The sequence below is a fragment of the Polypterus senegalus genome, chromosome 3, assembly GCF_016835505.1.
Source record: "Polypterus senegalus isolate Bchr_013 chromosome 3, ASM1683550v1, whole genome shotgun sequence".
Taxonomy (NCBI): Eukaryota; Metazoa; Chordata; class Cladistia; order Polypteriformes; family Polypteridae; genus Polypterus; species Polypterus senegalus.
The window spans coordinates 297,918,719-297,946,465 of record NC_053156.1 but is presented as its reverse complement, the minus strand read 5'-3'; the positions used below and the strand labels follow the sequence as shown (position 1 = coordinate 297,946,465).

At 40.4% G+C, this 27,747-nt stretch overlaps 1 protein-coding gene across 2 annotated transcripts in view; it reads right to left on the bottom strand.

The window, feature by feature from the left end:
- znf513a (zinc finger protein 513a) overlaps positions 1 to 27,521 on the bottom strand; it is a 52,499-nt gene extending 24,978 nt beyond the window's left edge. For both annotated transcript variants that reach the window (XM_039749484.1, XM_039749485.1), the window contains exon 1: positions 27,069 to 27,521. In XM_039749484.1, coding sequence (XP_039605418.1) covers positions 27,069 to 27,108 — 40 coding nt within the window. In that variant the 5' untranslated portion in view covers positions 27,109 to 27,521. The remainder of the gene's footprint in view (positions 1 to 27,068) is intronic.
- Positions 27,522 to 27,747: the final 226 nt, after the last annotated feature.

Below are 27,747 nucleotides of genomic sequence, written 5' to 3'. Positions count from 1 at the left end.
AAAAAAATTTGCAGACATTTTCAATGTTCTGTTTTTGCTTCGTCATTCTGGGGTGCTGCACTTTATTTGACGAGGAGAAAAATGAACTACAATGATTTTAATATAAGGCTGCAGCCTAACAAAATATGAAAAAAAAGTCAAGGGGTCTGAATACTCTCTGAAGGCACTGCATATCAGCTCCACCCGCAAGCTCATTCCTGTTTTTAAAAAAAGTGTGCTATTAAAATAGAGGCGGTAATGGGCATATGGGCGCAGCAGATCCACGCCTACGTATGTGACCCGCACGAGTTGGCCTGGGCAGGACATTAGCACTCGGTAAATGGGAAGTGTAAAAGGGAAGTGTGTTTCCCTTTTTTCCTCATTCTCATCAAGCTGAAATACATGCTGATACTGCTGACTTCATAAACTGATGCAGAACTTCAATATCAACTTCAGGATGTAACTATCTATGTGCGCCACAAGGCTCATTTCTCACGTGGCAGCACTGGGAAAATGATGTTTCTAGATTTCTCCAGTGCCTTCAATACCATCCAGCCATCCATGTTAAACGGTAAACTCAAGAGATATACAGGTGGATGAACCTGTGGTGTCCTGCGTAATGGACTGTCGGGCAAATCACAGTCTGTGAGACTCAAGGAGTGCGAGAACAACACTGGAGCACCACAAGAAACAGGCCCGTCTCTTTTTCTGCACACCCCATACACCTTGGGCTATAAATATAATAGCAGGTTATGTAACGTGCAGAAATACTCCGATGATTCTGCACTTTGGGGTGTATTGACAAAGGAGAGAAAGAACCGTCTCCATCTCAACATCAGCAAAACCAAGAAACTGCTTATTGACTTTTGCTGTACCAGCTGTATTCAGGGAGTGGATGCAGAGGTGGTCCATCCCTACATGTACTTGGGGGGTTCACATTACTGACACATTGGACTGGTCTTGGAACACACAGGAACTATAGAAGAAAGGGCAGAGCAGGCTCTTTTTACTTTCTCATAGACAAAGTATAGTGAAATTATTGCAATTGTCCAAAAACTCGATGTCAAGATTTTGATGAATCACGATGTTTTAGATCTCCCTGACTTTCTTGTATACGAAGTACTGGGAAAGTATTGGAATCCTTGAAACATTCCATTTCGACATTTTGATGAACCTTGATGTTTTAGATCTCCTAGAAATATCATTTTTGGAATTCTGTCTGTCTGTCTGTCTGTCTGTCTGTCTGTCTGTGTGTGTGTGTGTGTGTGTGTGTGTGTACAGTTAGGTCTATAAATATTTGGACAGAGACGGCTTTTTTCTAATTTTGGTTCTGTACATCACCACAATGAATTTTAAATGACACAACTCAGATGCAGTTGAAGTGCAGACTTTCAGCTTTAATTCAGTGGGTTGAACAAAACGATTGCATAAAAATGTGAGGCAACTAAAGTATTTTTTGAACACAATCCCTTCATTTCAGGGGCTCAAAAGTAATTAGACAATTGACTCAAAGACTATTTCATGGCAGGTGTGTTCAAGTCCGTCGTTATGTCTTATCAATTAAGCAGATAAAAGGCCTGGAGTTGATTTGAGGTGTGCTGCTTGCATGTGGAAGATTTTGCTGTGAACAGACAACATGCGGTCAAAGGAGCTCTCCATGCAGGTGAAAGAAGCCGTCCTTAAGCTGCGAAAACAGAAAAAACCATCTGAGAAATTGCTACAATATTACGAGTGGCAAAATCTACAGTTTGGTACATCGTGAGAAAGAAAGCAAGCACTGGTGAACTCAGCAATGTAAAAAGACCTGGACGTCCAAGGAAGACAACAGTGGTGGATGATCGCAGAATCATTTCCATGGTGAAGAGAAACCTCTTCACAACAGCCCACCAAGTGAACAACACTCTCCAGGGCTTGGTCGGCGTATCGATATCCAAATCTACCATAAAGAGAAGACTGCATGAAAGTAAATACAGAGGGTGCACTGCAAGGTGCCAGCCACTCATAAGCCTCAAGAACAGAAAGGCTAGATGGGACATCTAAAAAAGCCAGCACAGTTCTGGAAAAACATTCTTTGGACAGATGACACCAAGATCAACCTCTACCAGAATGATAAAGGCAAGAAAAAAGTATGGAGAAGGCGTGGAACAGCTCATTATCCAAAGCATAGCACATCATCTGTAAAACACGGTGGAGTCAGGCAGTGTGATGGCTTGGGCCTTGGGCCGGTTTGGGCTATGGTACTTTACCTTTTATTCATGTAACTGTGTTCGATTTATTCAAATTTTTATAATAATTGTTCAATATTTTATTAATTTGATTTGGGATGGTCCTTTAATGTGCAAAATATAAAAAAATTATTGCCTTGTGGTTTACTCCTCTAATATCCATCCCCATATCCGAGTATACAAGAAAGTCGAGGGGAGACCACTCCCGATTTTTTCTTAGGAGACTACTTTCCTTTAATGTGGAAAGTGACACCCTTCAACATTTTAGATTAGAAAAACTATTAATTTCAAGGTAGAAATGAAGGTGCACAGAGCAGCTGAAACATAAAAAACAAACTGATAGGACAAATAATGCACTCAATCAGTAGTTAATTAAATAAATAGACGCATATTGTGTAGAAATTGCAAAATGAAATTAAAACAGCACAGTTGCATCTCACATAAAAGACAGCATATGGCTCAGAACAGTGCATTGTTAAGTCATTTTGTTGTTAAACACGTTGATCTATATTAAGGGGCCGTGCCTCCATGTCTTATGTCAATTTTGGAATAAAGCATATCGTCTGCATTGCTGCAATCCTTTCGCAGTGGGAGGCAAAAACTTGCGTGCCTTTGCGTATACACTTGACCTGACATATCATACCGTAAGCTAACTTAATATTAACATAATATATACATCACATAAATTAATAATAATTATTGAACTACAGTAACAATATTACATTAAAAACAATAGGATACTATAATACACAGCTTACGACGGCGTTTTGACACTATTCGATTTCATTTACTGGATCTCTATGGAAGCTCTATCATTAAAGTGTGATATAGTCAGGATGTTGATAAAACAGTCATAAGTATATAAATATTTACTTTGGGATGCTGGAAGGAATCACTGAATTGCCTAATAGCGGCAAATATCCCAAAAGGAGCATCCCAGCATCCCATGGAGGAATGAGCCATTGGATAAAAGTGCTCCAAGAAGTAACTTCTGCAGGAGATAGACAGCATTTTTCAGGATTTTGCCACCATCCTCTTTTCCACAACAGCTTCCAGTGTGTTCAGAGTTATCCTACGTTAAGGTGTGCTGGGCCAGCAACACCACTTCAAGAGAGGCCCACCGAATCACCAAACTAATTAAAAGGGCAGGCTCAGTTATGGGACACACTTTGGACCCCCTGGGGTTCTGTTATGCCAAATTGTTGTAATTCAGCTTTATTTGAGGGTTTTCTAGCATGAACCACCTTTTTAAGGTCATGCCATAGCATCTCAATTGGATTCAGGTCAGGACTTTGACTAGGCCACTCCAAAGTCTTCATTTTGTTTTTCTTCAGCCATTCAGAGGTAGATTTGCTGGTGTGTTTTGGGTCATTGTCCTGTTGCAGCACCCAAGATCGCTTCAGCTTGAGTTGATGAACAGATGGCCGGACATTCTCCTTCAGGATTTTTTGGTAGACAGTAGAATTCATGGTTCCATCTATCACAGCAAGCCTTCCAGGTCCTGAAGCAGCAAAACAACCCCAGACCATCACACTACCACCACCATATTTTACTGTTGGTATGATGTTCTTTTTCTGAAATGCTGTGTTCCTTTTACGCCAGATGTAACGGGACATTTGCCTTCCAAAAAGTTCAACTTTTGTCTCATCAGTCCACAAGGTATTTTCCCAAAAGTCTTGGCAATCATTGAGATGTTTCTTAGCAAAATTGAGACGAGCCCTAATGTTCTTTTTGCTTAACAGTGGTTTGCGTCTTGGAAATCTGCCATGCAGGCCGTTTTTGCCCAGTCTCTTTCTTATGGTGGAGTCGTGAACACTGACCTTAATTGAGGCAAGTGAGGCCTGCAGTTCTTTAGACGTTGTCCTGGGGTCTTTTGTGAACTCTCAGATGAGTCGCCTCTGCGCTCTTGGGGTAATTTTGGTCGGCCGCCACTCCTGGGAAGGTTCACCACTGTTCCATGTTTTTGCCATTTGTGGATAATGGCTCTCACTGTGGTTCGCTGGAGTCCCAAAGCTTTAGAAATGGCTTTATAACCTTTACCAGACTGATAGATCTCAATGACTTCTGTTCTCATTTGTTCCTGAATTTCTTTGGATCTTGGCATGATGTCTAGCTTTTGAGGTGCTTTTGGTCGACTTCTCTGTGTCAGGCAGCTCCTATTTAAGTGATTTCTTGATTGAAACAGGTGTGGCAGTAATCAGGCCTGGGGGTGGCAACGGAAATTGAACTCAGGTGTGATACACCACAGTTAGGTTGTTTTTTGAACAAGGGGGCAATTACTTTTTCACACAGGGTCATGTGGGTTTGGATTTTTTTTTCTCCCTAAATAATAAAAACCATCATTTAAAAACTGCATTTTGTGTTTACTTGTGTTATATTTGACTAATGGTTAAATGTGTTTGATGATCAGAAACATTTTGAGTGACAAACATGCAAAAGAATAAGAAATCAGGAAGGGGGCAAATAGTTTTTCACACCACTGTACATCTTGTGGAAGTTTCTGGTCCTGTAATGGACTGGCACCCCATTCAGGCCTGGGCTCTGTCTTGTGCCCAGTGTTCTCAGGAAAGGCTCTGGATACACCGCCACCACACAGTGGTACACAAATCAGATATTTTTTTTGGTTCTGTGTTCTATACCAGAATTCATGCGACTTTATCAATGCAATCAGCTGAAGGTGGGGTCTGTGTGTCAGTCAAACTGACAAGTGCCCTTAGAAGGAGGAACACAAGGTGATGTGTGTGTTTGTAATGCATAAGTGCTAATAACACTTGGCACTGTGGCACTTCACTCAATTTAAACAAATAGCACCATACAATAAAGTATTAGGAAATGCTTATTAAGTAAAACTGAACTTTCTCTTAACTATGCATGGCACAATGTTATTTTGGATAAGACATCGAGTATCTAAAGGATAAATGCACATATTGCAAAAGACTGAGGTGGCATATTGATGCATCGCTCATTCGGCTTTAGCAAGTATCGGAGTTCAAATATCTCGGGTCAATCAAGCAGGAGAAGAAAATAGCCGCTACCTCCGAGGTTCTCAGCCGAATTATCAAGTCACAGCTGCCTTTGAGTTGCTAAACTGGTGCCTCTGCCAATAAAACAACAGAACAATCAAGACTAAAATGCAACTCTTCCGAGCACTCGTCATCCCACTCCTCTTATATGGCTCAGAGACCTGGACACTTTAGCAGACTGGCCGACCTCATCAGGCTAGAAACATTACAGGAAAATTCTCAGAACCTACAGAATGAAACAATAAGGACCAGATGCCTCCAATATCCCAGTACAGTCGAGGAAATTTATGCTGGTTTGGCCATGTGTGCAGAATGAACAAAAATCGACTCCCTTTCCAACTGCTATGGTGAAAACGCCCAACAACATGGAAGGTACAACAAAATGCACCTAAGAAAACTTGGGCATGTCAAGTTGAGGACAACTTCAAACAACAACTCAAGAGGCCAAGGTGATAGCAAAAGATTGAACCAGCTGGAAGCAAATCGTGTGGGATGTCGAAAAAACCCATTGGCACCTACCTTAGCATACGGGCTCTGAGGGAAGCCTCGTCCACATGCCCGCTAACAGGTATGTGTCCTGTCCAAGGTTGCATCCTGACATGTGCAAGGTACTGCTGGGATATGCTCCCATCCCTTATAACCCTAAACTGGATTAAACTGTTCTGCGGATTTATGGGAGAGGCATTTTTGTCTCACTTTTAGCTCAGATATCCAAATATGTAATTATAAAGTTTTATATTTTCTTTATGAATAAACATTTTGTGGAATGTTAATTTTCTAAAGGGTTAAAAGAAGTTATTTGGTGGTTAGTGGCATAAGACAAAAGTGCCGTTTCTCAACTGGGGATCTGGGGGCTTTCCAGTCCAAGTCTGTGCAAAACAGCCTTCTACCAACACTCACTTAACCACAGACATGCAGCTGTACTATTTCCCCCATGTCACTACACTGCAGGCTTTCCAGCAGCAAATGACTAATAAAACCACTGGAATTGATGGGAATTCTACTAACTGTACTGAAAGAAATGAAATACGTCATCGATAAACACTTATTTAAGCGTATTAGAGCAGTCACTTAAGAGGGGAGAAGTATCAAAGGGCTGGAAAGTTGCAAATGAGATCCAATCTCCAATCAAGAATGGTGACGAAAGGGATTCACTCGAAAGAGGCCCTGAATATTCTGTCTTATCTCCTGTTAGGATGAAGCAATCTGAACCAAAAAGATACGCTCTATACCTTGACGTATATGTAATCGATTGCATTACACGCAATGCTGGAAGTGGTTTCCGTTTTCTGCCAGACACATTTAAACGCAGCACTCCATGTTCCCAAACATATCGGCAAGCGTCTCGGGGAGAATACCAGCAATTTCACATTAGATGTTTTACTTCAAATCTTCCACAGTGTGAGGCTTGTTCTGATACACTTTTCCTTTGAGCACACCCCAGAGGAAGAAGTCTGGTGGTATCCCCTTTGAAAACCCCTTTGAAACGACCCTGTTGCTCCTTGCCAATGTGCGACATGTTGCGCCATCTTGCTGGAAGTGACCTTCCATTAACTCACGATCATCCAATTAATTCTGACATCGCTTAAACGAATTGGTGACCCAATAGGTTTGCACTATGAAGACGCGCTGCTCCATTCTGTACACGACCATCCTGATGAGAAGTCCAGTGACTGAGTGAAGGGGTACAGGGCAGTATGCACCCAGAAGTTGAAAAGGGAGGTTAAACGTCATGACGGCTGTCCGGCGCCTACCTCATCGCTCCGACTCAGGGGCATCCCAGCTTGTTCAAAGCTCCATAATTCTTTTTTTTTTATTGTAATCATTCCATACAAATCAATCAATTTTTACAAAAAGTAGGAATGAGAACAAGTCGACCCCACCCCATAATTCTGAGGAGAACATTGCAAATTGTTTCTGCTCAGATTGCTTCTGCTGGCGAGAGTTATTACAGAATATTCGGGGCCTCTTTCAAGTGAATCTTCCTGTATAATAAGAAATAAATTAGAAATGTACCTAAATGAGAAAAATATACTAAATAACTGCCAGCATGGATTTCCAAGAGGAAAATCTTGCCAATACAACCTTTTAGATTTTTTTGGGCAAGTTACTTAGAGTAGCTGACCATGGACCACTGCTTCCTGCTCTTCGCTGATGCAAATGAGTGAGTGAAGCAGCCATGTTTACTCCAAGAAAACAACAAGAGAAACTGACTGATCAAGGCTGAAACTTTACCACTATGACTACAAACATGTCATATTTCCACATGTACGTGGGGTAAACTGTACAGCCAACCCAAACAAAATCATCCCAAAAGTGTGGAAAGTTAATGACACCCTTGTACATAAAACTATTTACAAACACTTTAAATGAACCATATTATACATGCATACAAAATTCCCCCAAACACTACATACACGTTCCAGAATGTATTCCATTGCAGGGAGACTCGTGGTCCAGATGAAGCAGACTTTCTTGGTGTAAAAGATGATTTAATTTTTCCCTCTGGAAAACCACTTCCTACAAAAAGGATTAGTAATCCCATCAACAAATATTCTAACTTCCCAAGACGACTCTTTGCTGATGAGCACCACTAGATCAGGAATGATCTTATTGTTTGCCAATGGTGTAAATTCTGAAGGTTGGCAGGTAAATTTTCCAGTCAGGTCATCTCACTGCCTCATGTTTATTTGTGAAGTTTCATACAATGGAAATGAATTTCCTTTATATTCTGTTTGGTTAGTCTCCAATTCTAAATAACACAGCTACAACTCTCATAAAACCCACTGGGTCCTTAAAAACCCTGCTTAAAAAGGCACAGACCCCTACAAAGCACTCATAGGAATCTCGACATATCTCCTTATATAATATACGCTACCATGGCTGTCCGTTTGTCTGCCCAGGATTTTAAATCACCTGTAGCTCGTAAACTGTTTGACCGATTGACCTGAAATTTAGTGCACATATACTACATCAGTGGTTCTCAAACTGTGGGGCAGGCCCCCCTAGGGGCGCAAAGATGTGAAAAAAGAAAACAAGAATCAAAAATATGAAAAAATACATCTATTGAAACCAAAACAAATTAACTTAAACTACATTGTGATACTAGGAAAAATAAATATAGAGTTAGAAAAATGTCGATAAAAGTTAAGTAGGTATAATAAAATATGCATCTATGATATATCATTAATTAAAAAAAGAACAAATTGGTATTAATGGGCTCCTTTCAAAAAAGCGTTAGGGGGGGGCACGATTAAAACTGTTATGAAAACTCAGGTCGCAAATACTTAAAGGTTGAGAATCGCTGCACTACGTGACCTCTACTGTCCACTTTTGGGGTGATGATTTTTATTACTCTTTTTATTTTTATTTTATTTTCTTGTAGAATCAACTCTCAGCAGCGGGTAGGTGGGTGGCCATGTGGCGCATGCCTATGGGTGCTGTTCTCATTCCTATCACTTAGCTACCTCTTCATATGTTAAATCATTCTTGAGGCAGATAGCTAGAGGGTATCATCCCTACCATCTTCACCGTCATTTCCCCTACCTCTTCATATTTTGAATCATTCTTGAGGCAGACTGAAGACTTAATTTTTCTCTTAAACTGGCACTTAAAAAAAACGTACTAAGTAACTGCAACACAAACACTGACTTAGATAGATAGATAGATAGATAGATAGATAGATAGATAGATAGATAGATAGATAGATAGATAGATAGATAGATAGATAGATAGATAGATAGATAGATAGATAGATAGATAGATAGATAGATAGATAGATACTTTATTAATCTTAATTTGTTTTAACGCGAAAAGATGCCGGCGGAAGAGAAGAAGTGGGCCGCTAGGGTGGAGAAAACGAGCCGTTCACGAAGCAGCAAGCACATCAACCTCTGAGCAAACGAATGCCAAATGTACAGAGAAAGAGGAGGAAAACTAGGAATGCTCAAGACAAGTGTATGCGCTACACGTTATCGTGCAGTGTGCTGTTACTGGTGCAGTAGTAATACGATATTGAGCAGGACATACAAAACAAGAAACGCTAAAATGTGGCATCGCTACAACTGTTAAAGGTAATTACAACTTAAAGCAAAATGTTTGAAGTCAAGGAAAAATGGTGCACTGTGCATGGGGCTTGGGGATAAAACCTAAAATGGAGGGAAACACAGGTTTACTGAGCTGAAAAGACCTTTCATTCAGCTTGGATGAACTTAAGATCGCATTTCCCACTCTCCTACATGCTTCAGCTGATTTACCAGAACAAGAACAACAAAGAGAATGAGAACATAGACAGCACAAGGACCACAGATGAAGGAAGCAAAACAGTGTCAGGCAAGAAAACACTGGCAACAAATGCTTGTGTTCATATCTTCTGCAATATGTTGGAAACAAGTAAATCTAAAGTCAGGTTTGGCCCAAGATAGTAAAAAAAGAGATCAATCGGTTTAGTTTGTAATTTAGTCGGACGGCCAAGGATTAACCATCGTTATTGCACTAGCAGTTTTTTTCTCGTACTCCAGGATCACTTCTTTTCTCTCAATCAACATGAATCAGTCCTCCAGGTCTTCAGCTCCTCAAGACAACAATTCAGTTGGGTCCATTCCCCATCTCTGCGGTTCTTTTAAAACCCTTGTTTTGATTTCAAAGCTCTTCCATATTCTCAGGCTAATCATTATTCAGTATGTTTCCACTTACCAATTGAACCCTTGTATACATACTTCGGGTCATTAGTGACACTTAACGTCATGTTTATAGCTTTCAAGGGGTCATATAATACTAGGGTGTTGTAACGTGTTACGCCATTATGAATTTAGTGAAAAGTCAAGCAAAATTACTCCTTTTATTGGCTAACTAAAAAGATTACAATATGCAGGCTTTCGAGGCAACTCAGGCCCCTTCTTCAGGTGAGATGTAATACAGAAACTGGAGTACCCTGTGTTGATATACACACTAGGACAAGAAACAACTTTAAGAGAGAAATCTTAAATGTAAAAAATTAATAGATTCCTTCAGGCTGGGGTTCATTTAACAAGAGAGAAGAGTTTAACTTCCCATGCTAAAATTTAATATATTACAACATGGTTTGAATAGAGACATGGGCCTTATGGCCAGATATGAGGATTGTTTGCATCTCTCAGACTGACATAGACAACCTGTCTACAGATCCACATTGTTTTGAAAAACTTTTTACAAACTTCGAAAGACTTTGGTCAGTTATTTTATCCAAAGATCTTGACCATACATTGTTCTTCTCTCCTTCAGGCTAGGGTTCATTTAAAAAGAATCTATTAATATTTTACATTTAAGATTTCTCACTTAAAGATTTATTAATGTTGTTTTTTGTCCTAGTGTGTATATAAACACAGGAAAGTCCAGTTTCTGTATTATATCTTGCCTGAAGAAGGGGCCTGAGTTGCCTCGAAAGCTTGCATATTTTAATCTTTTTAGTTAGCCAATAAAAGGGGTCAATATAATAAAGTGCTGACGCAGTTCTCCAGGTATGTCTCATTCATTTCATCTGCAACAATTTACTATCAAAAATATGCCAACACAGTTTAAATGTATTTTTATCATGATCATTTATTTGCCTAAAACGTATTGGGTTGAATGCAGCAAAGTGTCAGCAATTTTTTCCTGTGTATTTTAAGTGCAGTGTTTGTAAACCGCTCTCAAACTGAATGTGCAACCCCCAAGATTTCTTTGTACCTCTATATACTCCATACAACCGCGTTTCTATCTTGTTACTTTTTATGCAGGCATTTATGGGTTTACAAAGGAAATAGATAAGAAAAAGGCCACAAGGCCACAACGCTTAGCCAGCATTTATTGTTGATAGCAGATTATAAGTCAGAAAGAGGGCTATATCTGATGCCATCAGATCATGAATGTTGTTTGAAGTTAATTGTAGAAGGATAGAGCTCAGATGAGGAGGAGGATAATGAAGGTGAAAAAGTCAGGAAGCTGCACAAAGTGAAATGGCACAAACATCATCACCTAAAACAGCTTTTTACAGAAGCAAAAGTGGACAAAAAAAAACAAACACATAGGGTATCGGGACAGCGGCGTTTCTATCATGTTGCTCACTTTTTAGGTATTTATGAGTTTAGAAAGGGATAAGGGATAAGAAAAGAAATACTAGTGACACTTATCAGCATAGGAAGACCTCGAAACAGTCCCTGTCATTGACAGCAGTCAGAGAGAGAGAGACAGACTGAGAAGCATGCACCAAGGAGACAAACGATGAACAACAAAGTGAAGCAGTACGGAGAGAGCCTTTGGATGCTATCTAGATTATGAACATTCTGGGCAGGGAAATGTAGAGGGGCAGAGATGAGACAAGGAGGCAGAGGAGTGCACAAAAAAAAAAAAATCAAAAAAAGAAAACACAAATATGTTCTACATATCACTGGACTGCAAAACAGTTAAATGTTAAAGAGTGTACCGGGAGCCATATTATAGCAGTGGTCTTGCATTTTTGGGCTTAGTAGGTGAACAAAAGTGTGTAATAATTTATAAATATTAAAAATAAAAAGTAATTATTAAAAATAAGAAGTGTTCAGGAGAGATGTTTCAATACAAGTTTGAACAGTTATTGTTATTTCTGACTTGATTTAAATAAAAATATATGCTGGGTACGCAATTGTGTTTGTTGAAAGTTCCATGTATACAAGGGTTAACAACGCACTTTTTACAGGCATTTTTATCCTTCATAATTCCCATCTCATCTGCTTTATCTTGTCTTTTCCTGCCATCTTCTACACAATCCCGAAAGTCCTTCTCTCTTTTCTTAGTCTACAGCCCACTGGAAAACCTTTGCCCGTTAATTTCTTGCACCTTCATTACTAGTTTTTAAATATTTCACTTTGTCTTCTTGTATAGCCCATGTCATAATGTTACAAGACTTTTCCGGTTATTTTCAGTCGTAGACTTCTTTTACATAATCGTAGCGTGTTAGAGGCTGTTCCTGTGAACACCAGTGGTTCAGTGTGATATAACATTTTATATCATATAATAATATTTTAGTACTAAGTCAATAAAACAAAAATTTTACAAAATTTCGAAAATGTAAAGGTACTAGCTTTTTTTACAGTATCGGAAGTACTGAGTAAAAATCAGTACCACACTCATGTGTGACTGCAAGTACACGATTTACTTAGGAAGGCACAATAATATGCTAGTAAAAACTGTATATTGTAATGAACCATAGTGCTTGGAGATGGAGCAATAGAATCTGCGCTTTAGGCCAAATTGGTGGCAAGTGTCCCGAAAAAGAACTATTGGCTTCTTCAGCAGCTGCTCCACCATGCTGCTTAGGTGTCGTGCAGCGGCGTACACTCCCAGCTGCTTCATCCATTTTGCTTGCACAAATACGCTGTCCAGCTCTGTCTGCCTCACTCCGCTCATCCAAAGTCAGAGATCAACTTCTCTGCCAGACTATCCTCGGGGTTTCGTGAATCAAACTAAGGCCAGGGTCCACATCAGAGTCTTGCCAGCAGCCACACTGGCAGACCAACGGGTTTTAGTTGGCTAAACTGGGTATCCCCGTCACCTCTGACATGCAAGGTACTTGTACGCCCAAAAAATGTGTCAACCCTGTTCTGGATGCAGGGGTAATACAATACAAAAATGGTTAACAATGGTGATAATACACAACATCACATCAACACATGAAAAACAGGAGAAGTCATGTCTGGAAAGTCATGTCTGTATGAACCTGGGAATTTCAGAGACCATTTGCAAGAATTGTACTTATTGAAGAAAAAAAAAAAGCCAACAAGCATACAAACAGGGTTTCATTATTGCCACTTTAATCTTGTTATGGAGAGAGAGAGAGGTTAGGAGCTCGCACTGATACAGTGCATTGACGCACCCATCACACGACAAACCAACTCAGGATTCAGATTCGGACCCTAGTGCAGCCATGCAATGGGTGATACCTCAGCACCACACTCGTTCAGATGGAGTATAACAGTGTGAGGTTTTTTTATGGTGGCTGGAGTGCCAGTTCTGCCACCAACTCCCATGTTTTTCCCTGCAGGTTGGAGGGCCTACATGCAGGGATGGATGCAGATTAATGTCATACCCAGGATGGAGCAATTGCAGGTTAAGGGCCTTGCTCAAGGGCCCAACAGAGCAGAGACCCTTTTGGCATTTTACAGGATTCGAACCGGCAGATCCCTAGCCTCAGACCCACCACCCCACCCTCATTATGGAGTTAGCTCAGAAATGGGTTTGTGCATGCTTGGAGACTGCAGTAACGTGCAAACTACAAAACAATGGTTGTTTAACGAGAGTTCTGAAATAAAGAATTAATGTAAAGCCGACAAGATTGATTTTATACAGGAAGCCTTAAATTTTGGACAAATATAAAAAGGGGGGGGGCAGGTTTGGACAATTAAAGCACTAGGAGTTTGTAGCATTTGAATTAATTTAAACTAGTAAGTCTTCTCAGCCACATGTTAATGGGCACCTAATGGGCATAAACAGTAGTGATGAGGAGGTGAAGGGCATTAAGGAAAGAAATGTTGAAGGGCAAATGGTAGTTGACTAAACAAAAAGGATGGACATGGCGGGGGTGAATACATATTTGAAGGAGGACGTATAAGAGTGGAGGAAGGTGCACACAGGTGGGCCATGTCCTATGTAGGAGATGCAACGTGAAAGAGATTAGAGACTGTAGGGTGATGGCAGGTTGAGAGTGTAACTAGACAGCGTCAATTGGTGGTATGCAGGATAAATATGGTGTCAAAGAGGATGTGAGTGGGAATGGAACCAAAGATTAGGTGGTGGAAGCTGAAAGAGGAAGACTACTGTGTGAAATTCAGAAAGGAAGTGGGACAGGTGCTGGGTGGTGGCGAGGACATGATACATGACTGGAACACCAAAGCTGAAGTGGGAAGGGAGAGGGCTAGGAAGGTGCTTGGTGTGACATCTGGACAGAGGAAGGAAGGAAGACAGAGAGACTTGGTGGTAGAATGAGGAAGTACAGGAAAGCATAAAGAGGAAGAGGGTAGTGAAAAAGAATTGGGATAACCAGAGAGATGGCGAAAGCAGACAGGTGTACAAATAGATGCTGTGTAAGCTGAAGAGAGAGGTGGAAAAAGCATATGTCGAGCTATATGAGAAGCTGGATAGAAAGGAAGGAGAAAAGCACTTGTACCGATTGGCCAGACAGAGGGATCAAGCAGAGAAGGACATGCTGCAGGTCAGCGTGATAAAGAGAGCAGATGGAAATTTGCTGACAAATGGGGAGAGTGTGCAAATGTGGAAGGAGTACTTTGAAGGACTTATGAATATTGAAAATAAAGAGAATGTGTAGGTTTGATAAAGTGGAGATAGTAAATCACAAAGTACTGGGGATCAGCAAGGCTGAAGTAAAGGAAGCTTTGAGGAGGATGGAAAGTGGAAAAGCAGTTGGCCCGGACAATATACCCATGGAGGAATGGAGATATTTAGGCGACGTGGCAGTTGAGTTTCTAACTGGATTATGTAACAAAATCTTGAAAAGCTAGATGCCTGAGGACTGGAAAAGTATATTAGTGCCAATTTTCAAAAATCATGAGTGGTCTCCCCTAGACTTTCTTGTAAAATCAGATATGGGGATGGATATTTGAGGAGAAAACCACAAGACAATGATTATATTTTTATATTATGTACATTAAAAAACCATCAACAACAAATCAAATCAAATTAATAATATATTGAACAATTATTACAGAAGTAAAGCTGAATAAATTGGACTCTGCAGTTGCATGAATAAAAGGTAAAGCACCACTTCCGGTTAGCAGAAATAGCCCAAAAGTTGACAGAAATTCACGTTTTGTACCTAATCCTTGTATGCAAAATTTGGCTGACCTAAGCGAAAGCGTACTCGAGTTATCATGTTTACCTAAACACACACAGACACGATTCCAAAAATGGTATTTTCGGACTCAGGGAGGTCCAAAACTTTAGAGAGTCATCAAAATCCCGAAATGGAATCTTCGGATGATTACAATACTTTCCCTATACTTCGTAAACGACAAAGTCAGGGAGGCCTAAAATGTCGAGATTCATCAAAATCTCAACATTGAATTTTCGGATGATTACAATACTTTTCCTTATACTTTTGGATACAAGAAAGTAAAAATAATGATGTGCTCGGGATGCAATGTTTGCTTTAAGAGTGTTGATGGAAAAGTACAGAGTAGGTCAGAAGAATTGCATTGCGTGTTTGTGGACTTAAAGTGTATGACAGAATGCCAAGAAAGGAGTTATAGTTCTGTATGAGGAAGTCAGAAGTAGCAGAAAAGTATGAGAGGCTGGCGCACGATATGTATGAGGACAGTGCAACTGTGGTGAGGTGTGTGGTAGGAATGACAGTCTGGCTCAAGGTGAGAATGGGATTACTTTAAGGATCAGCTCTGCGCCCTTGCCTGTTTGCAATGGTGATGGACAGATTGACAGATGAGGCCAGACAGGAGTCTCTGTAGACCAGGGGAGCCCAATGCGTCGATCGCAATTGACCGGTAGATCGCAAAGGTAGTGCAGGTAGATCGCGTTGCAAAAAAAAAAAACATTTTTTTAAACGTTAGTCTATCATATATCCTCCCTATGGCATTTTCCACTTGCTTGACATACAGGACGGCCAGTCTGAGATCTCTTGTCTTCAAACACACTGGTCATCCCACACACACAATCAAACGTGTGAGTTACTGCAAAACTCTGGCTCTGATCTAGTTAGCCTTCCAATTTATATCGACTAAAAAAGGGATTTAAAAAAAATAGTTTGGGGAGGGTATGGGCTGGATGTGGAATTGGAAGAGGACTTTTTTTCTCACAATGTCACAATCGAAGTGCGTTTGTCTGACGTCCGAGGTTCGATCCCCGATGAGGGGTGCAGTGGAGTGTGTACGCTTGATGAGTCCAAAATAGAGCGAAACACGTGTAGCGTACTCTTTGGATTATTTGACAGTTAACTATGTAACATTCTACGATCTGCTTCTCGCAACTGAGATGGCACCCGTGGCGGATGTTTGCCGACATGCAGACCAACCACACGCGTTACCTGGTAGGCAACTACCCATACAATCAGATTGTGATTCAGACTTCAAATGCTATAGCTATATATATATATATATATATATATATATATATATATATATATATATATATATATATATATATATATATATATATACACACACACACATACATACACACACACACACACATAGCGTTTTTAATGTAGGTAGATCATTTCAACCTGGTCATTTTCAAAGTAGCTCGCAACCCGAAAACAGTGTGGGCACCCCTGCTGTAGACTATGATGTTTGTGGATGAAACTGTGATTTGTAGTGAGAGTAGAGAGCAGGTTGAGGCAAACCTGGTGGGGTGTAGGTATGCATTGGAGATAAGGGTAATGTAAGTCAGTAGGAGTAAGATGGAGTACATGTGCATGAATGAGAGGGAAGGCATTGGAAAAGTGTCACTGCAAGAAGCAGATGGGGTAAAGGTAGACAAATTTAAATACTTGGGTTCAATAGCCCAGTGTAACAGAGATTATGGCAGAGAGATGAATAAGAGTGCAGGCAGGGTGGAATGGGTGGAGAAATGTGGCAGAAGTGATCTGTGATAGAAGAGCAACTACAAGAGTAAAAGGGAATGTCAATAAAATGGTAGCGAGACCAGCTACGTTGCATGGTTTGGAGACGGAGACGGAGACACTGACGAAAAGACAGAGGCAGAGTTGAAGATGCTACAACGAGTAACAAGTGTAGACAGGATTAGAAATGAGTATATTAGAGGGACAACACAGATTGGTGACAAGGTGAGACACGCCAGATTTAGATGGTTTGGACACATGCACAGAAGAGATGAGGGGTACACTGAGAAAACAATGTTGAGGATGGTACTGCCAGACAAGAGGAAACGAGGAAGACTAAAGAGAAGGTTTATGGATGTGATAAAGGGAAGGACATGAAGGTAGTCGGTGTGGTAGATGGGGCGACCCCTAAATGGATGTAGCTGAAAAAAGAAGGCAGTCTTCTAACCAGCTAATGATGCAATAATAAATGATAGAGACTCTCTCTGTTAGGTTTGTATCAAAGCAGGTTTTAAAAGCAGGTGAGAAAACCGCTTTAAAGAGTTTGTTTAAATGGGATTCAATGACTCAATAGTAGTGACATAATAATGTTTGAATTTTCATTTTTACTATTGATTTTAAGCAGCATTTTTCAGTTACTAAAGAGAAAATACTGTATAAGAGAATAAATTTAGTATGTGCACATGGTCAGATAAATCAGGTAGTCCATGATGATATCGTCTACTATATAATAAAACACTAAGGTCCGCGTGTTCAGTCCTCCTGAACAATCTCATTGGTCAGTTTGGCTTTGGTGACGCAATGAAAAAGGAAGTGTGGGTGTGAGACACACAAGGAGGAGTACAAGACAGGCTGTTGCTTTCAAAGATGGCAGATATAAAACCTCAAAAGGAGGTGATAAATGCATCTCAAAAACAATGAGAATCTGAGAAGCAGGCTTTACAGTAATATGGTCAAGAAAGGGAGCACCATTAAACGGAGGGTCAGACACGTGAATATAGAGGAAAGGTGCACAGAGGTACACGTAGGGCAAAAGATAAATAAATAAAAAATATTTGTAACTATCTGTCTTTGAACAGGTACCATGACTAGTTCTTTACAAAACATACACTGAATTCCCCATAGGATTAAAACGTCTCAGTGATTAGTTGTTACGCTGGCGGAACCTGCATGTCCATCAAACATTAGAATTGAAGCACTGCTTTATACTTATTTATGAATGCCAATATTACTTTACTTATGATAGTTGGGGAACAGCTTCACAGACACACCAGTATTTTAAAGCGGTGGTTACTGTTAGTAGTCGACACGGTGGCACTCCCTGTGTGGAGTTTGCATGTTCTCTCCATGTCTGAGTGGGTTTCCTCCCACAGTTCAAAAAAACATGTGGTTTAGGTGGACTGGAAATCTTAAATTGGCCCTACTGTGTGCTGGGTGGGTCTATGTGCTCATCCTGCGATGGACTGACACCCTTCCCAGGGTCTGTTCCTGCCTTGTGCCGCTGGCTGGCTCCAGCAGACCCTCTAAACCGTGTACAGGACAAAGCAGGTTTAAAAATTACTGACCGTTAGTATTTATATACTTTATACTCTACTTTCCCTCCATGTTATCTATTGGAGGCAACCAACGTTCACGTCCCGGGTCCTCCCTGCGTGGAATTTACATGTTCTCCTCATGTCTGTGTGGGTTCCCCATGCTAAAGTACCCCTAGTGTGTGTGATAACTCTGTCCTACCCAAGGTTTGTTCCCATCTTGTGCCCTAGCTAAGATAGGCTCCAGCCCCCCTTTTTAAGTGGCTTAGAAAATGGCATGACATGAACTCATTAAAGTAACTTTTCTTGACGTTTGTGTAAGTGCACAGGATGACTGCTCCGATTCCTTTTTCTCACTTTATTATTCCACTTGCTTTAATGTAAAAGCTGATATTTTGGTCTTCTCTCTCTCTCTGGTAAAGTCTGCTTAATTGTTTTTTGGTTACAGGAAGTTAGCAGCAAAAAGATGTGTGCTTGCTCAACTACCGTAATGCTACGTGTAAAGGACCACTGAAGCTAAAGATGCAGGTGCAGAAAAAAGAAAAAGTGTTTTTGGCTCCAGTCCCCCTAACTAGATTAAGCAGGTGGGAACATGAAATGACGGGCAACATATATTTTAAAATATTTGATATCTCTTGCCCTGCATGAACCTTCACTAGTGCTGGGAGGGATACCGGTTCATACCGAAAACCATTTTTTATTTTTGTTATGATATGGATTTTTCTTATATCGCAACACTGGTTTAAATAGCCTAAACAACGTTCGGAAACGTGGCGTAGTGGGAAACTGTTTAAGTTGGGACCTTTTTCACTGCTACACCACTAAACACGCATGCAACGGAGCACGTGTTAATGGAGGTATTGAGCTGTGAAAATGGACAGAGAACATTCCGAAACTGAATCTGTTGCAGACGATAAAGATGAACATGATGACACAGAAGAACTTTTGCTGAAAAAAGGAGCCGCGTCGGTTGTCTGGAGATACTTTGGTTTTAAAAGGTCAGATGTGGACCAAACAACTATTTACTGCAAATTCTGTCAAGCTAAAGTTGTCACCGGAGGCAGCAACACGAGCAATTTGTTGGACCACCTTAGCTGCAAAAGTGCTCTGGAGTACCATGAATGTATGGAACTAAGATAGGCACCCTTCACGTCCTCAGGTAAAACTGAAACTGCTGGAGGACACTCGAGTCAGACGTCACTTGTGGACGCGTTTGCTAGAAGTACTGCCTACGACAAAAAAGCCAGCAGTGGACTGAGATAACCAACGCCATTACAATCCATATAGCTAACGTGTCAGTTAACAAAGATTGTTAACATTAACAGAAAGTGGAGTTGGTTTACAAAAAATATTCACTATTTATTCCTTTTCTAAGACATGTTCAGTGCAATACAACTTTTGACAAGCACCTCTGAATATTTTACTAAGTCTAAATGCCTCTTTGGATGGTTGAAAATATATTTTTGCAAAATTTGTTCAATAAAAAGGTTCTGTATTTTGACAGTAACTGTAATGCAATGTGATTCCTTCTCTTCATTAGTGCCACCCCCTTGAAAACTGTCACTTTATGGGGCCATGCAAACCTGGATTAATACTTGTGTGCACATTAAAATGTTTTTTTGTACAATGCTCATGACAGTAGAATAGGTTGTCCTTAGCCAGTCTACTGCAGTAATTGCAGTGGAAAATATGGTTAACATCCACTCAAGCATGGGGAAACAAAATACTGTTGAATACCGTGAAACCGGTATAATTTTGAAAAATACCGCGATATAGAATTTTGGTCATCCTGCCCAGCACTAACCTTCATCTTCCGCACCTTTCCTCTGTATCCTTGCATGTCTGAACCTCTCTCGCTCAACCCTCTCTCTTTCAAACGTGTTCCCATAAAGTCTGCTTCTCAGACTCTGTCGTTTCAAGGTCCACTTTTATACCTCCAGTCATTGAAGGCGAATGTCAGCGTGCCTCCTAAGCCTTTACTCCTCGTGTGTCTCACACTCATGCTTGGTCTTTCGATTGCTTTACCAAAAGCAAAATGAACGATCAGATTGCTCAGAGAGATGCACCAGTTATTGCTAAACTTCCTGACGGATCTATTAGGACTAACAGAAGAAGAATTCAACAATATGAAATAAGGCAAGCATAATGCATTATATAGACAATTTAACAAAAGAGTAAAAAATATTCCTCTCCGTTTTGGCTAATCACTCCACACTGACAAAACTTGAGCTAGAAGTGACAGAGCACCTATTACCACAAATGTTGACACCCCTTGCCCCACCTCTTGGTGCAGAATGGTCATTTTTTTGCTTTGTGTTAGTGTTGGGCGGTATGACCAAAATTCTATATCACGGTATTTTTCAAAATTATACCGGTTTCACGGTATTCAACGGTATTTTGTTTCCCCATGCATGAGTGGATGTTAACCATATGCTCCACTGCAATTACTGCAGTAGACTGGCTAAGAATAACCTATTCCACTGTCATTGTACAAAAAAACTTTATAATGTGCACAAAAGTATTAATACAGGTTTGCATGGCCCCATAAAGTGAAGTAAACTCATAGAAAGTGAAGCTACTTTTTGTATGAAAATGTGCTATATAAATAAATGTTGTTGTAGTTTTCAAGGGGGTGGCACTAATGAAGAGAAGGAATCACATTGCATTACAGTTGCTGTCAAAATATAGAACCTTTTTATTGAACACATTTAGCAAAAAACTTAAGCTAGAATTTTGAAAACATACTTTAAACCATCCAAAGAGGCATTTGGACTTAGTAAAATATCCAGAGGTGCTTGTCAAAAGTTGTATTGCACTGAAAATGTCTTAGAAAAGGAATAAAAAGTGAATATGTTTTGTAAACCAACTACTCTTTCTGTTAATGTTAACAATCTCTGTCCACTGACATGTTAAAGGGACTTTTTAAACAACTTTACAATCATTAAACTGCATAATATTTAAACTAATAAATAATAACAATAAAATAAATAATAGTGCAACTTCCAGTAATAATACTATTACTTCACAGTATTCACCAAATAAAAATAAAATAAAGAGCAAGAGAAAGAGGCGCTCAAGAAGAACCCTCAAATACCGGAATTCTGCAATAAATTCTGAATTCTTGTCGTCAATTGCCATCGTAATGACCTATTTTATGACCAGGCGATCAGCATCAGAGCGGTAAATAATTACTGAAATGTTAAAGAATAGTTCGGGATCTTTTACTTATCTTATTTCTGTAATGCAGGAGCGGTGCTTCCTGAATGTGAAACTGCAACTCCCAGCAGTCCCTGCAGCAGCTTTGATTGGTCTTCTGCTGAGGATGCAGAGGCTGTTGGGGTCAAAGAATGTCAGCGCAGCTTTTAAAAACGGGGTCCAGTGACCAAAAGAGAAAGTTTTTGTAATCTGTGTTTCAAGTTCCTTTCTGTCTGCCTTCTGTTGGGTTACCTGTACTTATTCGTTTTGTCCTGGATTGTTTCGTGGTTTGGGTCTGGATTGTTTGCCGTCTGCCTGTGTACATGAGGACTGTAAGTGGATTCATCGCCATCCTGCGAGGAAAGGAGCGCTCCTAAACTCATCCACCTGTCTTCACCATTTCATGAACTACCGGTAGGACGATCTTTACATTCCCCTTCAATGTGCAGATCTCTGGACTATCTATTTTCATCATTACATTTCATCCGTTGCCGTTTTCATGGACTTTGCTGTGTGCGTTTTGTATTTAATGTATAGTCGCCGTAAGGGGAACAGGGGTGGTATCGTTGTTTTCATTTGTTTTCATTAAATTCATTAATTGTTGTTTGATTACCAGTTTGCTTTGGTTTTGTCACCGTTTGTGAGTGCGTGCGAGTCGGGTCAAGGCTAGGTGCGTCCCTGGAATCTCCACCATAAAAAAAAAAAAAAAATCATCATCTTCGACGGTGTGAATCTTAGCAGCTCAGGACCGCTACAATGTTGAGCTAATCAGGCTTACATTTCACTGCACAATGTACATGTATAACGGTGTATGTGATGAATAAAATGAATCTTGAATATGATACATTCAGTTGTGGCATGACTAACATATGGTCTTGAATCGAACTGCAATACACTAGGACAGAGGCGGGCAATGTCGGTACTGGAGAGCCGCTGTGCCCACAGGTTTTCATTCCAACCTAGTTGCTTAATTAGAAACCAATCCTCGCCAATCTCAGACCTTACTTAATTTTATGGCTTGTTTGTCTGCAATGCAAGATTCTTATAATGTAGATTTTTTTTTCTTTCCAAGAATATCATCCAAATGATTTGAAACCAAAACTGGATAATTATGAGTGTGTCACATTTTTCTATTAAGTATTGTATTAAATTAAACAGTGCATGATGAGCACACACAGATGTAAATGGAGACAAGTGAGATGGAGAACTGATGGCTGCTTACTGTTAATAAGGAGCTATTAAACACAGTGAATGCAGACTGAAATGAGCAATTAAGGGTGGGCAACCTTAACAAGCGAGACCTCTAAGCATCAAAACATCACTTGAGCAGTAAGTGCTTCATCAGCAATAATTGGCTACTCTTTAAGAAACTGGGTTGGAGGAAAAACCTGCAGCCACTGCGACTCTCCAGGACTGACACTACCCAATCCTGCACAAGGAGAAGAGGCTAAGCGAAAACTCAGCTGATTTCCTTTGTTGTTAGTTATGATAGGTGACCTATAAACATGAAATAAAATAAAAGTACACTTTGGTATTACATTTTAAACTGACAGGAAGAGTGTGTGCTGTAGTGAAAAGCAATCTACCATTTAGTTGGTTTGTTTTTAATTATTTCATAATAACAATTTTCCAAGATTAAATGCACCACGTGCATATATACATTGCAATGTAGTAAACACATTGTTTTGACCTTCATTTTGCCATGAATAATCTTCCATAAATGTGGACCCCTAAGTACAGTGAAAAGCAGCATCTCTATATCCATAATATGGACTGGGTGTAGAGACTCTTTGGTGTGGCAAAAGTCAATAAGCGGTTCCTTGGTTAGGATGATGTTAAATTCTTTCAGCACCAAAAAGCAAAGTTTCTAATGTCTCTTATCCCATGTTCTATTAGATTATCCACATGATAATTATGATTCACTTTTATAACCCTTTTTTTTTTTTTACTTTATTTACTTTTAAAGGTACTGCTAACCGAGGAATCTCAAACTCTGGTACTGGAAGGCCGGAATGACTCCAGGTTTTCATTCTAACCCTTTTCTTAACTAGGAAAAGAAAATCCGAGCACATCTCTCCAGTTTTGATGTCACTACACTGGTTACTGGTTAGACTCGACTTTAAAATACTGCTTATGGGTTACAAAGGCTTCAATAATCTGCTCCATCTTATATTTCGGAATGCCTCTCACCTTACACTCCAAATCGTAACCTTACATCTTCAAATGAGGGTCTGCTTATGAACTGAGCTTAAAAGAAGTGGTGAGGCGGCCTTCTGCTGTTATGCACCTCAAATCTGGAATAGCAGACTGATAGAAATTCACCAGGCTGATACGGTGGAGCACTTTAATAAACTGCTAAAAACCCGTAACTGCTAAAAAGACATAAATTGTGTGCAACGAGTGCAGAATGAAGCTGCTAGAATCCTAACTAGGAAAAGAAAATCCAAACACATTTCTCCAGTTTTGATGTCACTGCACTGGTTACTTGTGTCTTTCAGAACGGACTTTAAAATTCTGCTTATGGTTTATAAAGCCTTAAATAATCTGCTCCATCTTATATATCGGAATGTCTAACACCTTATATTCCAAATCGTAATCTTAGATCTTCAAATGAGTGTCTGCTTAGAATTCCAAGAGCTAAACTTAAAAGAAGTGGTGAGGTGGGCGGGCGGCCTTCTGCTGTTATGCACCTAAAATCTGGAATAGCCTGCCAATAGAAATTCACCAGGCTGATACAGTAGAGCACTTTAAAACACTGCTGAAAACACATTACTGTAACATGACCTTCTTATAACTTCACTTTAATTTAACCCTGATACTCTGTATATTCAATTCATAATAACTACTCATGGTGGCTTTAAAATCTGTACTGACCCCAACTCTCTCTTCTGTTTCTTTTTCCGGTTTCTTTGTGGTGGCGGCCTGCACCACCACCACCTACTCAAAGCATCAGGATGCTCCAACATTGATAGACTAAAAGCCAGAAGTCCACGTGACTATCATCGTCCTTCCGTGAGAACCCTAAATCCAAAGAGGACTGTTTCATTTATGTTAGGTATAGAATGCCCAGAGGGGACTGAGTGGTCTCATGGTCTGGAACCCCTGCAGATTTTATTGTTTTTCTCCAGCCGTCTGGAGTTTTTTTTTGTTTGTTTTTTCTGTCCTCCCTGCCCATTGGACCTTACTTTTATTCTATGTTAATTAATGTTGAGTTATTTTATTTTCTTACTGTGTCTTTTATTTTTCTATTCTTCATTATGTAAAGCACTTTGAGCTACATTTTTGTATGAAAATGTGCTATAGAAATAAATGTTGTTGTTATTTTAATAGGGGATTCTCATAGCTTCATTTTAGTGTAATCCTGATATTCTGAATATGCATTGAAGTATCATTTCTATCGTGGCTCCGCAGCCCATACTAACCCACACTTTCTCTGCTGTTTTTTTTTTTTCTGGCTTTCTGTGGTGGTGATCTGTGACCCCACCACCTGATCAAAGCACCGTGCAGTCCCTACATTGATGGATTGAAGGCGAGAAGTCCACATGACCATCATCTAATTCTTCCACGTGAAGCCTGAAAACCCTGAGGACTGACCGAGATCATTAATGTTAGGTAGAATGCCCAGTGGGGGCTGGGTGGTCTTGGAACCCCTGCAGATTTTTTTTTTTTTTAATCATTCAGCCCTCTGGATTTTTATTTTTTCTGTCCTCCTGGCCATCGGACCTTTTATTCTATGTTACTTAGTATTGACTAATCTTATTTTCTGATTTTTCTTTTTTCTTCATCTTGTAAAGCACTTTGAGCTACATCATTTGTAGGAAAACGTGCTATAAAAACAAATGTAGGTGTGGTTTTCTTAATTAGTGACCTGTTTTTACTGCTAATTAACTTCTTTTGAATTCTTAATTGACTAGTTTTGTCTTAAGATTTCTTCATTGTTCCTCTAAATTGCTTCATTTCTTTCCTTAAACCTTCCTTTCTTTCTCACCACCACCTAATCAAAGCACCGTGATGTCCCTACATTGATGGATGAAAGGCCAGAAGTCCACATGACCATCATCATCAAGTCTTTCCATGAGAACCCTAAATACAATGAGGACTGATCATTTATGCGAGGTAGAATGCCTAGAGGGGGCTGGGTGGTCTCCGACCCCCTGCAGATTTTATTTTTTCTCCAGCCATCTGGAGTTTTTTTTTTTGTTTTTTATGTCCTCCCTGGCCATCGGACCTTACTTTTATTCTAAGTTAATGAGTTTTGTCTTATTCTAATTCTTACTATGTCTTTTATTTCTCTTTTCTTCATCACGTAAAGCACTTTGAGCTCCATTATTTGTATGAAAATGCGCTATATAAATAAATGTTGTTGTTGTTAAATGGCACCCAAACAGAAATTAAATGTGAAGTGAGGGAGCCGGCAGAAGACCACCAAAGTCAGGGCCTCAAACTCCAACCAGTTGCTTAATTAGGTGCCAATTCTTGTTGTTAACCAAATTTTTTGATCTTTAATTCCATGGCTTGTTGCTGCTCATATTGTACAACGGCATACATTTCCAAAACTTGTTGGCTTTCCCTTTTTTCAGGGCACTGTCAAAATGTGTTGGGGACCTGAGCAGATCAGCATTCCTGAGACCTCCACCTTTCTTTATTTTCAGATATTGGCGATTCTAAATTGGCCCGAGTGTGTGCTTGGTGTGTGGGTGTGTTTGTGTGTCCTGCGGTGGGCTGGCACCCTGCCCGGGATTGGTTCCTGCCTTGTGCCCTGTGTTGGCTGGGATTGGTTCCTGCCTTGTGTTGGCTGGGATTGGCTCCAGCGGACCCCCGTGACCCTGTGTTCGGATTCAGCGGGTTGGAAAATGGATGGATGGACACAGTTTGCTGGTCACATTTTGTAGCTCATTACTGTTTGACATCTAATTAAGGAGAAAATAAACAATTAAGGGGTCTGAGTCTTTAAGAGCAAGTCAATGAAAATGAATTCAAAAGAAGTGAATTAGCAGTAAATACAGGTCACTCATTAAGAAAAGGGTTTGAATGAAAACCTGCAGCCACTGGGGCCCTCCAGGACGGAGGTTTGAGAACCCTGTGCTGACTTCTACAGCTGGACTGGTCCACCTTTGCACTGCAATAGCAAATGCAAAAATGCTCATTGAAATAAATCCCCCTAACTGATTTGCTGTATAATCCTGACTGGGTCCCACTGTGTAAGTATAGAAACAACTCTGATAAACCCCTTCATAAATATAAAGTCATGTTAAATCTCTATCACTCAACAATGAGAAGCATATCACGAAACGGACACCACAATGACATTCGGAAGGGGATGGTTAATAAACGTGGCTTCCCAAAAGTTGTACACGAACACAAAAGGCGCTACATGCCATTCAAAGTACTTCTCCCAAAATGAGTTTCCCAGCATTATCGATTGAGCCTGTGTACACTGCCATGTACCATTCAAGTTGAAATGCAATGCCGGCACTGATCTGGGTCCCTGATTGCACATACAAAGCTAAGGCAAACCACCAGCACTTACATTTCACCGGCTGCGGGTTGGACTGCTTCCTTCTGGGCATCTTCCGCACAGCTTCACTCGTCCTCGGGCCAGCCTTCGGATGCACGGGCTCTGCGCCGCGCCTATCGCATCACCCTGCCCGCCTTCTCAGACAATGGGGCCTGCTGTCAGAGCGCCTCGTATCGCGCTCTGCCATTAAATCTGGGCTCCGCTCACATTTTTGAAAAAGCCCCGCAAAAAAAAAAGGCCCTACCCGCAAGTCTTGTTCCGAGCCGCGGCGTGACAAGTCACCAAGCAAGCGGAACACAAGGACAAGGTAGAAGTTCAGCGTCGGATAGCTCCATTCAAAAAAATGCCGAATGCCGTATTCCAATGACTCGGTTTTAGTGGAAGCTAATGAAAGCCTTCATTACATTCATCACATCCAATTACTTTCTGCCTGTCTCTCGCAGCCTTCTGCCGCTATCTACTTCCGCTCCCACTACGGAACCTAATAAAAAAAAAAAAGACTTCCGCGTTGAAGTGCGCAGACGCGCGCATTGCCCTTCTGGGAGATGTAGTTTCTAATTTTAAAACAGACCCGGGATGGTTACCAGCTGTGCCGTTTTTCAGGTTAAACTTGCTATTTTGGAAAGCACTGTGAGGGGCAAAATATTGATTTGGCGGTGGGCTATTTTTAAAATGTAACCATGCCACCAAA